The sequence below is a fragment of the Rhinopithecus roxellana genome, chromosome 12 (genome assembly GCF_007565055.1).
Source record: "Rhinopithecus roxellana isolate Shanxi Qingling chromosome 12, ASM756505v1, whole genome shotgun sequence".
In the NCBI taxonomy this organism is placed as follows: domain Eukaryota; kingdom Metazoa; phylum Chordata; class Mammalia; order Primates; family Cercopithecidae; genus Rhinopithecus; species Rhinopithecus roxellana.
This window is the reverse complement of record NC_044560.1, coordinates 40,604,104-40,621,542: the sequence shown is the minus strand read 5'-3', so window position 1 is coordinate 40,621,542 and position 17,439 is coordinate 40,604,104. Positions and strand designations below refer to the sequence as shown.

Genomic DNA, 17,439 nt, shown 5'->3' with positions numbered 1-17,439 from the left:
TATAAGACATTTCCTTCTATATAGAATGCTCTTCCATTTGCTCATCTTCACCTCCTCACCAGGCTTTTCTCTCTTTAACATTCACCTCAAAGAGTTGTCTGCTTGCCTCTCTACAACACTCCCCACCAACACACACCCACACACCCTTCCAGGGAAGTCTTCCTTTTCTCTGCTGTGAAGACTTTTAAGTTTCCATATCCTCCTGGGCATAACTTGGTCACAGCATCCAGCATACCATACTGTAATGATTAGTTATTTGCCTGTCATTTCCACTCAGCCATAAGCTCCTTAAAAGACAGCATATTCAGCCAACAGCAGAGTGCCTAGAAGTGGTAGGCACTCAAAAACAGTTTAAAATAATGGGCAAGAGAATGAATGAATGAGAAAAAGAAAACTGTATCTAGAAAATTATCTCAGCACAATCTATTTATTTCAGGTAAGCTATCAGTCAGGTATACATAGTGCTCCAACTCCTAAACAGAGTAAAAATAATTGTATATCAAAATTATTACAGATATATGAAAATTATATTTAGAAATAGTACCTCAGATCAGGCATGGTGGCAAAACAGCTGTAAACCAAAAATTTGGGGAGGCTAAAGTGGAAAGATTGCTTGAGCTCAGGAGAGACTCCCATCTCCAAAAGAACTGATTTTTAAAATTTCAGACCAGGTGCAGTGCCTCATGCCAGCTACTCAAGAGGCTGAGGTGGGAAGATCGCTTGAGCCTGGGAGGTTGAGGCTGCAGTGAACTGTGATGACACCATTGCACTCCAGCCTGGGCAACAGAGCAAGACCCTGTTGCAAAAAGGAAAAAATAATTAAAAATTACAACATTAGCCTGTAGTCTTAGCTATTTAGGAGGCTGAGTTGGGAGGATAGCTTGAGCCCAGGAGTTTGAGGATGCAGTGAGCTATGATTATGCTACTGAACTCCAGCCTGAGCCAGTATTTGAGACCAGCCTGGGAACCATAAGAGACTCTGTCTCTAAAAAAAAAAAAAAGAAGAAGAAGAAGAAAGAATAGTGTTTCAGGCCAGGTGCGGTAGCTCACACCTGTAATCTCAGCACTTTGGGAGGCCGAGGTGGGTGGATCACCTGAGGTCAGGAGTTCAAGACCAGCCTGGCCAACATGGTGAAACCCGGTCTCCACTAAAAATACAGAAAAAAACAAAACAAAACAAAACATTAGCTGGGCGTGGTGGTGGGTGCCGGTAATCCCAGCTACGTGGGAAGCTGAGGCAGGAGAATCACTTGAACCGGGAGGCGGAAGTTGCAGTGAGCTGAGACGGCACCACTGTACTCCAGCCTGGGCAACAAGAGAGAAACTCTGTCTCAAAAAAAAAAAAAAAAAGAAAAAGAAAAAGAAAAAGAAAAAGCAATAGTGTTTCAATCCATGGACAGGCCCTAGACAGAGCTGCCTTTAACACATCTTTTCCCCTTTCCCTCACATCCTTAATCCCATCTCAGTCAAAAAGGAAAAAAAATAAGTTTTCTTCCTTCTTAGCCTAAGATTCCTAATACTGTCCCCAGATGCCATAAATGTATCGGCCTCCCAGAAATCACCCCAGTGATTTTTCTCCCCATGAAAAGTTTATATATCTCATGCCCTCAGAGTTATAAACTGCAAATGAATAAGCTACAAAAAAAAAAAAAACAAAAAAAAACCAAAAAAAAAAAACCTGGTTTGGTGGGGAAATGGGTGCTCATGGGTTAGCATTTCCATTTTGGTAGGGATCTTTTTCTAAGGCCATAGCTTTACTCAAAGCCCAGTGGGAAAAAGACATTAAAAAAAAAAAAAACCTTTCAGGAACCCTCAAGTCACTCTACTGGGGTGAACTCCCCTGTGACACTAGAGAGGTGATGAAGCTTGGTGGTTAGGGCAGTTTTCTGAGTCAGAAATCTCAGCTTTTCCACTCTCTAGTCTTCAGATCATGAGTAACCTCACTGGTGCCCAAGTGTTCCATCTGTAAAATGAAATAATAAGACTACCTCAAGGAACCTGGTGGGAAGATTAAATGGGTTAATACAGGTAAAGTACTCAGAAAGTGCCTGGTAAGTAGTCAATAATTCTCTGCTATTACTATTATCATTTTCTTTTATTAGAGTTGGCTCCAAAAGAACCCAAAGAGGGCAATGCTCAAAGGGAAGAAAGGGATGAGAGTACACTTACTGATTTGGTTGTTTAGCTTGAAGGCAATGTCCAGCTGCAGGATAAACAGCATGAATTGGAACCAAGGACTCATCTCCATGGAGGGGAGGGGAATGTGGACGGAAAACACGATGTCATTGGCTTCAATTTCCCTTGGAATTGCTTCTTCAATGTCTCGGATCTTGTCACACTGATTGGGTCCCCAAGGCATTAACCATTTTGTCTTGTGATGGTTCTTACGGGCATCCACACATTTCACCGACATGTAGGACACTGCCGTTGTGGGCCCTGGAGCTGAAAAGAGAATGTTTGTCTGTTATTAGAAAAACCATCTACTGAAACTACTGTTTCTGGTTAATACTCTTTCCATTACTGTGTTCTCTCCAGTTTTTGTACTGCCTTCTACAACTGGGGCTCAGCAATACTTAGGGATCTTCCAAATCTGGGTGAAGGTCGTTCAGTGACCTCCAGAGGTGGCCTAACAGTATCCCTGAGAACCTTCCCATTATGTTTTCAATTGCTGTGAAAGAATACATTTGTAACCAGTCTAGTTATACTTCTGCACTTCAAAACAATGTCACAAAAGTCAACTGTGCTACAGTTCCCACCTGACTGAGGTCTTGGAGAGCTCTGGGCCTTCATAGAGAACAGTATCTAAAGTCAGAAGACCTTAGTCTTCAAACCTGGATTCGAAGCCTGGTTAAAAACTTACTGTCAGTGAATCTTGGGTAAGTCAGTTAAATCTATAATAGCTTCAGGACCCTCATCTGAGAAACGAAATGACGAGTTTCTAAGATTCCTCTTGGCTCTAAAATTGTACAATATTGCTTTTGCTCAAGATAAAGAACTAGGGGCCACCACTTGGCTTGGTACCTAGCAGAGAATGGGAACTCAAACACTGACTGATACTTCAAAAGTGTACTAAAATATAAACCATGCATTTCAAGACAGCAAAGCAACTTTGAAATGTGTAACTTTAAAAACACTATTTTGTGATTATCTAATGGTTATATGATTATCATATTAATAATTTGGAAAATACAGAAATTTTAAGTTCAAAACAACATTTACCCAAAATCCCACTAGAGGGAAGTAACCACTGTTGAAAAAATGTCAAAATACCATCTGTCTTTTCTATGACTGTATAATTAGATAAAAAGTTTACACATGAATTAAATTATGTAACTTTAAAATATACACAACTATTAACATATTTATAAAAGAGTTATATCATGCCTAGTTTTGTAGTCTTTTCTTTTTATTCACTTAGAAAAGCAGAGTAGTGTGTGATAACATTGGCTCCAGAGGCCACCTGTCTGATGTCAAATCCTGGCTCTCTCATTTTTAGTTGTGTCACCGTGAATCCACACTAGGAAAGTTTTGGGCGAATTACTAAGCTTATCTCTGTATCAGTTTTATCATCTCTTAGATGGCAATAATAATAGTACCAACCTTTCCAAGTCACTGTATATTTTAAACAAAGTTAGCATTTTAAGGCATTCAGAGTAGTGCTTGAGCACACAAAAAGTATAAAATATTCGCTATTATATTATATTTTCTTTATAATTAAAATCCTTTAATTAGGACTTGCAAAATAGTCAATCACATAATACACCAAAATCAACTTCTCCTTCATCAGTTTGTAAAGGCTATCTGTGAATAAGAATCATCATTTGTCTAATATGTTTTGTTGGAAATTTCTCCTAAATTTTCCATCTGCTATCTAAATTTGTTTATGGCACATTCAAATAGAGAAGTTCCAGATCTTATATGGAATCCCTCTTTTATGTTTTTCCCCCGTGCTTTTGTGCTCAGAGAAACTGACCTTCTTGATCTCAAAATTCAATAGTCATTTATATTGACTTCTATTTATTTTTTGCAATTTCATTTTTTCTAATATTTAAATAGTTGATCCATCTGAAAATTGCTATGAGATGCGGTAAGGTTCTAGTTTTATTTCTTAAATATTTAAATTAGTTTATTGAACAGACCTTCCCTTTTGATTTATCATATCACTGTTAGCCTTATGTATATAAGCATATGTTTCTGAACATCTGTTCTTTTCCATGTATTAAACTGTCAATTCATGGATCAGCACAACATTGCTTTGAATTCTATAAATTGATTTTTTTTTTTTTTTTTTTTTTTTTTTTTTTTTTTTTTTTTTAGACAGAGTCTCGCTCTGTTGCCCAGGCTGGAGTGCAGTGGCACGATCTTGGCTCACTGCAAGCTCCACCTCCTGGATTCACGTCATTCTCCTGCCTCAGCCTTCCGAGTAGCGGGGATCACAGGCGCCCGCCACCATGCCCAGCTAATTTTTTGTATTTTTAGTAGAGACGGGGTTTCACTGTGTTAGCCAGGATGGTCTCGATCTCCTGACCTCGTGATCCTCCCACCTTGGCCTCCCAATGTGCTAGGATTACAGGCGTGAGCCACCACTCCTGGCTAAGTTGATTATTTTTATCAATATCTACTAGATTAACTCTCTTCCCCAATCCATTTCAAATTTACATCTTTTTGCTAGGATATTGAGGATTAAATTAAATCTATAAATAAATAGATAATAATAAATTAATGTGAACAGAATTAGCATCCTTCCCCAGCATTGAGTTTTCCCATCCAAGAACAGTACTTGCTTCTGCATTGTCTACAATCTGTTTTTAAATTTCTTTGAAACTTTCATTGTTTTCTTTATGTGGGTCCTACTAGTATATTTTAAAATATATACATCTATAAAACTTTGAAAGTTAGTAGTTAAAAGAAAATGTCATAAATTATGGTTTATGTGTGTGGTTTAAATACATGTATTTCTGTGCATCTGATACTTGGTATATTATGTTTGCAGAAATTCCAAGCAGAAATTCTCTCTTATTTGATAGAGATCAGACAGCAATGGAGAAACATGAAAAGCAAACAGAAAGTTATATAAGAGGCAAAAATGTGTATGATTAATATTCTGCCCCACTTCTAATGTTCGAATCCACATTATTTTTCTATTCTATTAAATATCTATTTTGATACATTTTTAGTAAAATGTTATGTTTGCAAGAAGTTGGGACAATGCCTACTAAAACTTACCAGAAAACTCAACACTACTAAGCTCTAGCTGAACATCCTTCATGTAGAATGCTAAACACTGCAATACAAGTTGCCACTAACCCCTGCTAGGAAAGTTTTTCTTTAAAACTCAAAACTGTATCACAAAGACTTTACATTGAATCCGTCCAAAATCAGACATCTGACTTATTCTTAGAAATATGAGTCAATCAAACTTTGGTTATCCTGACTCAGCTAAATAGCCCACTGACATTAGAAAAGCCAAATGGCACATTTAACTGAACCCTTTTTAATGTGGTTGGAGAAATAAACAGTGAGACAAAAGTCATGAATTCTATTTTCGGCTAACATACTCAAACTGACTATTTGCTGCAGAAAATAGTTACTACATTTTAAAACTTCTATTCTTCCAAAATGAACCTAACCTTTTTTTCTTTATTTTTTACCTTCTTGAAAAACAAGTCTCTCACTTCTCAGACCAAAACGAAAAATAACTAGCTGAGTTCCTCAGCTAAGCTCCAAAACCACATTCCAAACTTAATAACAGAGAGGCTGAACACTTTACGGGCACAAAGGCCGCATTTTTAATGAATGCAGTGAACGCCTGCCTTTTTAGGGGCCTGCATTATTTTCATTCTCTCATTAGTCTAGTGTTTCTTTCATAAAGAAAAAAAAATCCCAGAAATACTAATATTTTCATAAATACCATGGCAGTGAACTTGGAAAAGCCTCAAGTGCATCTCAAGCTATACTATGAGAATCACAATTTTTTTCACTTGAATACATTAGTCCTCCAGTCTCAAAAGTGTTTTCTATAACTTCAAAACCTGAAGATAATTCAACATTTCTCATTTTTCTAATAGTGTTCAAAAGAGAAAACACATGTATTGCTTGAGAAAGTAAACAGATATCCTGATATTTAAACATGGACACTTAATGTTCCCCCAATAATATATTTCAGCTCAGTGCAATGTCCTACTCCAGCTAAAAGTGAATTCCCAAGTGTTTCTTTATGTAGACAGCATTATCAAGTAAACCAAAAGCAAAGCTTATAGCTGGTAGCTGGTCACCTACCATAGAAGGTGTTTTCATTAGCTAGAGCCAAAATGTTAGCTATAGGGGTCACAAATTGTGTCTAGAATAAAAAAAAGTTTAATCTGTCTTTAAATTTTTTTTAAGTGTGTGGGATTTTGTTTTAAGAGAAAAGAGCTAAATGGAAGAAGTTTAAATTATCTTCAACCTTTGAACAAGCCACAATAAACTAACAGGTATTTGTAATGAAGGCCTTACTTAGTCACTCGTGTGGTTCTAGGGATTAATAGAGTTTGTGTATTCAAGAGGGGGCTGGATAGATTCAGGTCAACAAACTGAGTCATGTTTGCTCAGGTGAAAGCTAAAAATAACCACTCCTCAGTATTCCTAGGATAGTAATGCAATATTACCCAGCTGCCTCAGCACACATTATAAATGTCCCCTCCACCCACCCATAGCGTAAGGTTTAACTGAAAACAAGTGGACCAAAAACTACTTCTACACCAGACCAATTCAATGACAGAACGATTTGGCCAAAACTGAATATGCCTAGTCACTGTAAACTGATTAACTCATGGTTGGTTAAGATAGCCTTGAGAATATGCACAGAGGTTATAAAACCATGAGCTATGCATCAAAAAGGCAGTCCATTATGAATTCAGTTCTTTTTATCAAACATGACCATTTTACTTTGCCTGTATTTCAATACAGTATTTTTGGCCTCCACTTTTCCACTATAGTACACAAATTGTGAAATGTGATTCTACACAACATTTAATGTCAAAGTGATATGAAATCAATCAGACTTCTAACAAATTCAAGGTTGTGAAGAAATGCACAAACACAACTTGAAGTCTCTTTGAAAATTCAGTGGTCCCTCAGTTACACACATTACTATGGCTCATAGTATATTGTCCAAATTTGTCTTGAGTACCTACCATGCACTAGACACTGCTGGTGCTGGAGTAAACCTAATAGGCACCAACCATATGGAACGTACAAATAATGAAGGAAGCAGACAATAAATAAATAATTTCAGGAAAAAACAATTTTGATGAATGTTATATGTAACCTGAATTCCCTGAGAAAGGGCAACAGTCAGATATTCGGGAGGTGGGAGAAATGAATACACTAGAATGAGAGGAAAAATCCAGTCATCGTTACAACATAACCTTGAATAAAAATGTAAGTGAACAATGACTAAACCTGTAGTACTCCTTTTGGAAGAATATTCATTGACTCCAGTCAGCTTCCTGTTATTTCACTTCAAATGGCTATCCAGTTTACAAATTACTATCTAGCCAACCGCTAGCATTTATCATGCTTAAAATTGAGTCAACGTTAAATCATTAGCCCCTATTCCTTACAGAACCTGTAATTTAAGAGTTAGACAGAGAGAGATACAAGACTTGGTTGCCTCTTAGAAAAGTTAAAATAAAACTAAAACAACATGTTGACATGACACATGGTCTCCATTTAAGCCAATATAGATTATTTATTTCTTTGCTTTATTACAAGTAATGAACATTTCTTTAGCAATCACCTAGGAGCATTACTATCATGCAGGCGCCGTACTAACTAAATATAGAGACAAATGGCCTCCCAGACCCCCAGTTGCTCACAGGCTAGTGTGGGAGGCTGAGAAGTTCACAAAGAATTACATCCTGATTGGAAATTTCTCTGACAGAGTTTTGAAAGAGCTGAGGGTGTCTGTCGGCAGGGCTTAGCCTTGGAAGTGAGCAGGTAGTAGCCAAGGGAGAATGGGGAATGGTCAAGGAGGGAACGTGCCGAGGTAGAGGTAAAACATGTGCTGGGTCATAGAACATCTAAAACAATCATATTTTCTGCAGATATCTGTGCTTGAATATTAAAAATTAAAAAGAGATCGCTTAACAGGTGAAAACTGCCTCTGTGTCCACCCTTGCCTTTTCTAATCAGTGGTATAGTTCTACTAGAGTGCCTTGGCCCCTGCTCCCAATAGTCCCTGGTGTACTCTATAGAGCACCATAAAGAAGGAATAATAGAGACACATAACAAAGAACTTTTATTTGGCAGGAATGTTTCCTTTTTGACACCTATCTCTGCCCTGTAACTAGCCACAAGGTCAGACCAGAGATCTGCTGGAAGAAGGGGGAGTGGGAGGGTAGTCAGGTGGGAATGAAGAAGCTCCCCCTCCTATTCCCACAAATGGCCCCAAAGAGCCTTTGAAGTCTCAATCGTCAGGTAATAATAGCCTTCCTCTAAATTAGAGGAAGAGTGTCTGCCTTGCAACAAAGATGATATTTAAAGAATAAGCTGCTGTGGGGTACAAGGGGAAGGAATGCGGAGAATAGACCAGTTGAAAAGGTAATTCCTGTTATAAGAATTAATCATCAGAATGCCACCATTTTAAAAAGTAATGACTTTAAGTAAAAATGGTCAAAGATTTCAGGAATGTTTTAGAGAATTTTATTTTTACAACAGAATTTATCTAACAAAAATGATAGGAACAAAAATACACATTGATTTAAAAGCATACAAAAAGTTGGTAGCAGATACTTTCTCCTACTGAGATGCTGATTTAACACCTGAAACCTAATCTCAATTAAAAATCTCCCAGCACCATCTCCCCACCTGTAAAAATGTGAATGTTTGATGTATTTATATTTTATAATTTCATTTTATTGATTCTCTATCTTGTTCCATAACACATTTTGGGGTACTAGAAGTGGTTATTAGCCTTTACTTTTTTAAAATAATTGGGGCTGATTTCAAAGAACAGAATTAATGTTGGGGTGGGGTGGGCAGAGACTACAAATAACTTGGTCTATGTCTCTATCTTCAAAAGTTATATTCTCCAGCTATTGTTCGCGCCCCCCACCCCCCGCCCCCAGCTATTGCTTTTGAAGCAACAGCTGGGAAATATAAGCTCCCTAAACTTTTGAAGCAATAGCTGAAGAATATAAGCTCCCAAAACTTTTACCTGATCTATGAAGTTGAATGGCTCAATATCCATTTTACTTTGTAATGTAGGGAAAACCTCCATTGCACTATGAATGGTATTTATAAGAACTGAAAGGCATATGCCTAAATTAGTTCTAAGCTGTGCCTATCTAAATATCTCTGCTTGCCTTATGAGAACTTATATAAAATACATTGAGCACTTAAACCCTTGGGCAATTGCAGAGTGTGCTTTAGATTTTTTGATGTATCAAGGTGGGGAGGACAGAAAAGAGGGAGAAAGGGAACAGAGGTGTCAGAAAAGACTAGATGAATTCCTGTTATATAACTACATTTTTTTCAAATGCCCCCAAAGTACTTATTTAACCTAAGAAAATCTTCAGCTAAATTTAGAAATTAGCTTTAAATATGCTCAATTGATTTTCCTTAGACATTCCACATACCTTTCTCCAGCTCAAAAGCCTTAATTCTGGTTAAAAGGAAACATGTGAAATATACTGCACAACTTAAGTGGCCAGATCATATTCACTGGTTGAGCTGTGAGGTCTTACAAGTCAATCCTGCTTACCATTCACTGAAAGTCAGTTCCTAAAAAGATTTCTTAATATCTGCCATACCACTTATCTAAGTTTTCGGACGGCTCATTAGAATGAGCTCTTCAAAAAGTTCAGCTAAAGAAAGTGCAAATATTTGCATTAAATTGACTTAGTACTTAACTGATCCAGTGTGTTAATTCTTTTACTGAAATTGCTCTGAAGTTATAATAGTCAGACACTTATGCTACCTCCACCACCTACTCTGAAGAGAAGATTCTCCTATATTTCAACCATAACCATTAAATCTTACTAGCTTACTAAATGAAATATTATTTCACAATTCAATCTCAATTACTGGAGAGCTGAAAATATGTCTACAGAGACTAGACCAAGAGAAGTGATTTTTAGAATTATCATAGCTATGCCCTTGTGTATGAAATGGGGTATGCTAAGTGAAATGAAATTCATTCTTGCCAGCCATTTTCAGTCAGTAGTTAGTTATGCTAACATCTGTTCTAGGAAAGCTAATTTTTTTAAATACAGCAGAACATTCCTTTACACTAAACCACTAACACCAAAACACACAAACACACATACTACATAGCAGAGTTGAATGCAAAATAATTTGTACTGTACACACAAAAGCATTTATTTAAAAATAGTTCTCTACAACATAAACTTATGAAATGACAGACATTTTGACAGCAAATTTCCAAAAAGTATAGCAAACACTTGTATAATACATTCTGACTCAAAAATATTGAAAAAAAATAATATAGGCAGATGAGGGTTTTAAATGCTTCACCTACAACCTCAATCGTTGTGGAGCCAAAGATGTAACAGCTTTGAAGAATAGAAGAATTACTCTATATTTGTCAGGATCTACGTGGCAAACAGGCGCCACTTGGCTTACATTACTTGCCTGGCTTGGATCCCATGGAATGCAAGAGCATTGGAACCAAGAGGAAAAAAATTCGAGTGCTTTGGGACAGTAAGCCAAACTCTTCCATAGTATTTGAAATGCTGTGGTAAACATGAAATTAGTTTAGACTTAAGATTGGTGCCAGTCTTTTTACCCTCTCTTTGAAAAAATAATAAAATGCACATAAAGGGCCCTGCCAGAGGTTTAGCTCCTAAAATCTGCCAATCATTAGATGTGCTAATTGGTGTAGCAATCCAGTGGTGGCCTGGATTAGGACTCAAAAACTGACCCTTACCACCCTTGATGTCCTGCAGCAAAGACAGCCTAAATCAAAAAGACTGACAGAAGTACATAAAATTACAAATGTCTCTATCCCTGAAAAATGCCTGCAATTTCTGTTTCTGCATCACTCCAGAAATACTCAAAACAGCAAAAATTAAATACATATGAAGGGAACACAAAAGACCTCCACAGAAAAACCAGTGGCTCATCTGTTGACGCTATTGCTCATTGCTCGGCTGGCCAGTCATCTGGGCTAAGTTTTGACTTTGGGCCAGTGCTTCAAAATCAGCAACCTTTCAGCCAAAAGACTGTGGAATGCAGCCAAGACCACCTATGGAAAGTGAATTATAGCATCTTTAATTTACTACCTTGGGCTGTGATCTCATAAACCCACCACGGAGGGTGCACCAGTTCTTGTGTGGGAAATCTCTCAGAGCCCCCGTAGAGGCCCCCAAAGTGGCTCTGGCAAAGCTGTAGGGGTGGAGGTGACAAAAAAGGGGACACCTGGCTCTCCTTCTTAAATCAGCTCACCATGGACATACGTTTATATTGGAATTTTAGGGTCAGAAAATACCGAAATTAAATCTTCCAGAAGAAACACAGTCAGTGGCTTTGTTCTAAAGTTATACTCTACAAGTTTCCAACATTTGTTATTTAAAATAATCAGACATTTATTATTCATAAATTACTTATATTCTTTTATCAATATTACTGTTAATAATAAACATGAACCACAACCAGTATGTGAATTGCAAAGCACTTTCACATACATAATTATTGAAACTGCCTAGTAAACAAGTTAACATAATTAGCACCATTGCATATTCAGAAGATCAGTGGTTTTTGTCTCATCAGTAAATAGCAGAGCTAGGACTGGAACTCAGGTCTGATTTCATATCTAATGCTCCTTTCCAATACAACTATCTGTTTATTTATTAATGCTCACTGTTTATTAGCAATCTCAGATTACCTGAGGTAGGTGCAGAGCTGAGGGATGAATGAAGACGACTGTGGCCATAAGTAGCTTGCTGAAGCTCCATAGGCAAGGCACTGCCAGCACCGGGCTGGGCGTCACACAAAGGGAACCAGCAAGATAGCTTGTCTCAGAGACTTACAGTCAGGGACAGAGTATCTCTAAGATTTCCATAAAGAAATGATGGAGTGATAGGCTCCTAAAAATGCATTAAACTCCCTTGAATCTAATAGATACTCTCCCCATTTTACCGAGTCTTGGTTATTACTTCATATTGCAGGTAGGCAGTGTTTAGGATGTTAGCCTAGAGAATATCTGACTCAGGAACACAGCGATGCCATGGCAGTCTATGATAGCACTTACATGCATAGTAAGAGACAGGGATTCAAGTTAGAGAAAATCTGACTCCAGAGCAACCTATGGAAGAATTACTGATAATTCAGGTAGGCAAACAATGGCACAGTTTGACTTGGGAAAGGGTGGGTTCCTCATCCATGGAAACATTCAGGAAATAAATGGATAGGTAAGAGCAAGAGCCTGAACTGAATATTAAGTTCCTCTCAGTCACAGCAAAATGATAAAGTCTCCTATCCATGCATATCGTATGCCAGGGAATGGAGAAATTAAGGTCCAACAAAGAGCTACACATAGTTTATTGATTTGTTTTCTGTTTTCTGACCAGTTCCAGATAAACAGATAAAAGCAATTAAAGTACAAGGCATTCTGAATGGTCAAAAATTTAGTGTTGTACATTGTAAGTTAAGGCTAAGGGAAAGTAAGACCTGTTAATGTCTTTATCTGGAATTTCACAAATACCAAGAATAATCGTATTTCCTTCCCTGATTATTCAAAGAAAATACAGGCCCTTATAATTTGCAAATTTCCTAGAATTGAGGGTAGAGGTACATTTTAAGGGTAAATTGCAGTTGTAACATTCACAATCTTAGGAATTATTTTTTTAAAAAACATTGAAATCACAAAATTAAATAGCCTATGCAATTATTAAGTATTTTAAATTTCATCAGTTTTAGGTTCTAGCTCAAGAGCCATCTCTCCTTCATTCAATTTATTAAATGCCTATAGTGTGCCAGCCGGAGGCCTCCTCCGATTTTCCTTCAGCTGACAAAAGATCCTGACTTCCTCTCGTGCCAGTATCACCTGGTCTATAACTTTATTATAGCATTCTTTTTATTTGCAGGCATCACTTCTGAACCCTACAAAATTATAAGCTCCCAAGGGAAAGGACCACATCTTATTCTGTCTTGTGCCACTAAGCACAGAAACTTAAACATGCAAGTCCTCCAGATCTGAATTGAACTATTTATTATATGTTTTTTGTGTCACAATAAACATATTAATGTAAGTTATGCTCAATGTAACTAACAAACTTTTATCAAATGCCTACTGCTTAGTAGGCATTTGATAAATGCCATAGTGGATTAATCCTTGTCCTGCCTATATCAAAGTACATTTAGACTGGCACTCAGTGACAGTTTAGGAAGAAGCCAGAGCTGCCTTCCATGAGGCCAACCTCCCAAGGTCACCCACATGTGCTCAACAGAGACTCACTTCCTACAAATACTTATGATGGTTCTTCCAGATCTGTGTCAAGCAATAATTTAAATGAAATACTGAATTCTGAAGATCAAAATGAACTTTTCCTAAACTATAACCCAATCCACAACAAGAAAAGTAATTTACACATCAAAAGAAATTAGATACTAGGCAAACAAAAAAAATGGTAATTTTTCTAAAAAACTGCTCCCAAAGGGTTTGTGGCCAACATTAATATTGCAGAAGCATGTTTAGATAACTGCTGTTCAGCATAGTTCCTGGAAACAGGTTCTCAAAGCCAGGACTTACAGTTATTTACCTTCTTCCACACTGCCCTGAGGGTTTTAAGGCCTAAATGAATAGAAAGCAAATGGGGGACAAAATGAGATAAAATGTTCACATCTCAGCCTTTAGTGTATATAACTAATGACTGCATGTTTGAAGATTTTATGACAAAATCTGCATTCTTAAGAACACATCTAGGGAAGATAGGGGCCATTTCTTTAACACCCTCTAAACAATACCTACCAGAGAAAAAGCAAACACTCCCTTCTAAAAGCATCAATATTCTACTTCTGAGATCAAAACTACAAAACAGTCTCAGACAGAAACCTGGGCAAAGGAACCTTCTGCTGCACATATGTACTATTTCCCAGAGATGTAAATGATTTTTTTCTCTCTGCCCCAATGAATCACATATGAAAGTTCTCAAAGAATTAGTAAAGAAAACCAGTGAAAATCTTCTCGTGTTGAAGGAACAGTGGCATATAGACAGTATCAGAAGTCCTGAGGTGACTCAGAAATTCAGAAGGATGACAGGCAGGGGCAGTTTTTACTAGAGGAAAGAGCAATGTAGGACCAACAATTTACTGTCCCTGTTGATTTACATAGGATGTAAGTAAAAGAGAAGTCAAGGATGTCCCCAAATTTCTTGCATAGGCGGCAGATGAGTGATGTCATTCACTAAGACAGGAATCAAAGAAAAATGAATGACATGTCATATCACAGGTAGAATTTGTAGAAGCTGGAGGTGTATAGCTTGTTTAAAAGGGGGGCTTAGTATGAAGGTTTGAAGATAAAAGGTCAAATATGTGAATGACTAGATGTGGAGGAGGAATTAGATTTAGCCTGGGTGATTCCAATCTTGCAAGTTCTCAGGAAGGAAATCTGAGATCAATAAAATCAAACTGGCCCACAGTTCACCACACCAGTTGAAGAAAATGAGCTGCTGGCACCTGTGTGAGTGGGGGTGCTCCACAGTTAACACTTGGTGAGTGCAAAGAATGCAGAGGACATCTGAGCACCGATTAGGGATGGAAAGGTGACTTTCAGGGTCTTTGCTATCATTATTATTCTATGAGCATTCTTCATATATAATATTTAGAGCTTCGATTCTGGGCCACAAGTTGATCTGCTATTCCTGAACTACTACAAATTTGAGCATAAGAATCTTGGCAGAATGAATTATCCCAGGACTCATGATTGCTAGGTTCTAGCAATGGATATGATATTAATCACGCAAATTATTCCATCAATCTTGGGCCTTAGTTTTCTCATCTGTAAAAGGCAGTATTTAAACTGTTAAGCACTTTTAACTCAGCAATTGTGGGATTCTAAAAGGAATGTATGTACTCTATGTTATGACGAAAGTCACTCTTTTAAGTTTTAAAAAAAGTTCCTTCAAATTAGGGTCAATTTATATTCCAAGAGTTCAGGCTGTCCCTATCAGGCCCCTCCTCCCCTCCTTGTCCTTATATTTTCATGTCTGTTAGAAGAACGGATCTTAATGGTCCTACTCTCATTCTGTTACTGTTTGGGATCTGAATGTGTTCTGAGTGTTTTCTGTCTTCCAGCAGCTGGAGAGATCAAAGAACTGTTCCTAAAAGCAAGGACAAGCTACAGCCAACTGCATATGTAAAATTTCATACTGATGTGTTCAGCACAGTGAATTATACCCCCATAATTTATACTATGAGAAGGTAGGTCTAATCTAATAATAATAAAGACCTTTAGGGGAAAACAACAAAAAACTCCACTCCAGCTTCCAGCCAGTGGTCCGTACACTCACAGTCTAATACAACACAAAGACATTCCAATACAATGAAATAATTTGGATCATGTCCAGCCTCTATTTTTTAGGATGATAGAAATAAGCTCAAGAGAGCTAAGTCTATTTATTATTCAGAAGAAATGAAAGTCATAGCATACACTTCCCTAAGCCAAGAGACCATTGACAAAATTTGCTAATGAAATCAATTTATAACTTTCTTTCAGATTTTCATTTAAACTGCTTGGTTCCTAATATATTTCCAAATTTACCCGGATTACTCTCTACAAAAAGTATGTCATAAGAGAAAACAATGATTACAGGGTAGCAAGGGACTTACTTTCACAGGAACGGTTCTTTATGTTGCTGAAGGCAATTACAAAAAGAGAGTAAGAAAAATTAAAACCAAGAGCTACAGCTCAGAAAAACTTGGGATCAAATCCCAACTCTGTTACTCACTAGCAATTTAGTGGGGTAGCTTACCTAGCCTTGTAGAATGCCAGTTTCCGTTTTGTAAAAGTGTACTAAAGGTACTCACCTCATAAGTTTATTTTGAGGATAAAATGATTAATATAAAAACCCTATACAGTACCATGAAAATAGTGAGGCCTCAATGAATGTTAGCTGATAATAACGGTGCTGTCAACAAATGAGAAGAATTAGAATCTGGTAGGAGATGAAGACCTACTCCATGTTCTCTGTTCTGTCTTCTTGCCCTGAGGGGTGTGTTCATCAACACTTAAGGAACTAGAAGGTGTGCATCTTTGATGTTAAAAACAGGGGCTCTCCTCACCTATCAGTGAACAGCCCCAATACCAGAGATGATTCTATAAAAAGTTTAACTTGAACATTTAAGATATCCCTGAGAAATATCCCAGGAATATCGTAAGCAGCCTGTTATTTGAGGGAACACAGAATTAACCCTTGGTTTTATCCTTAGAAAAATGGGATTATAACATCTTTGTTTTCACAATTATCTTAAAAAATTATTATAAAATAATTATGGCAGAGCAAAAACTATTGACATGGGTATTTGCTACCCTTTCCCCTCCTCTCTTCAGATAAAGAGAATGCTGGTTTTGCCTCTTCTGTCACAACCCCTCACCTGCCCCATGATGAGGATTCAACTATTGCTAGATGGATTCTTTGAGTTTTCATGATGCACAATCAAAAGACAGGGGATGGGTAGAAGACATGGGCTTGAACTCGGGGAGCGGGGTGGGTGGTTTGCCAGGGGCAGTGTTGGGGAGATTTTGGAAGAGACACGTTAGAAACATCAAAGCAGATGGGCAATAAAATGGGGATTGCTAGAAGTACTGCTAGAGATTATATATCCCCTTAACCACGCCTTGACAGTTAAAGAACAGAAGTTGTTAGGTCACTTTAAATTCACCTTTGGTTGACTGCCTGTTTCTCTGACAGAATCTCTACTTGGAGACTGGACCAAAGAGGCTATGTCTTCCATAGAGGCAACATAAGAAGTAAGAGAGGTGCAAAAGCATCATGCAAATGTTAGGCAACATTTATTGAGTTTGTACATGACATGGGGAATATTGAAAGGACTGATGTCTTAGAAAGGCATGTTAGGAGTGTGGGTCTAGAATGCATAAGGTTAGAGATATGGCTGCACTGGGCCATCATCTTATTTTAATATTTTGTCCAAATTCTGGGCTTCTCACAATCAGAGAGCTATACCTACCAATTTCCTCTTATTATTCTTGGCTGCCTGGTGCCCCCCATCCCTCTACTCCAGGATTTCTCAAGCTTTGCACTAATGGCATTTTGGGTTGAATAACTGTTGCAGGGGTTTGGCTTGTGCATTGGAGGATATTTATCAACCCACTGGCTGCCAGTAGCCTCTTCATCCCCACTGCTGGCAAATTCAGGGGAGGTGTGGCTGGGGGAAGTCTTCTCCAAACTCTGCCAAATATTCCCTGGGGAGCAAAAC

General features: G+C 37.7%; 1 protein-coding gene across 2 annotated transcripts in view; it reads right to left on the bottom strand.

The window, feature by feature from the left end:
- Positions 1-17,439, bottom strand: part of WLS (Wnt ligand secretion mediator) — a 135,174-nt gene that overhangs the window by 94,159 nt on the left and 23,576 nt on the right. For both annotated transcript variants that reach the window (XM_010357066.2, XM_030913308.1), the window contains exon 2: positions 2,170-2,442. In XM_010357066.2, coding sequence (XP_010355368.1) covers positions 2,170-2,442 — 273 coding nt within the window. The remainder of the gene's footprint in view (positions 1-2,169; positions 2,443-17,439) is intronic.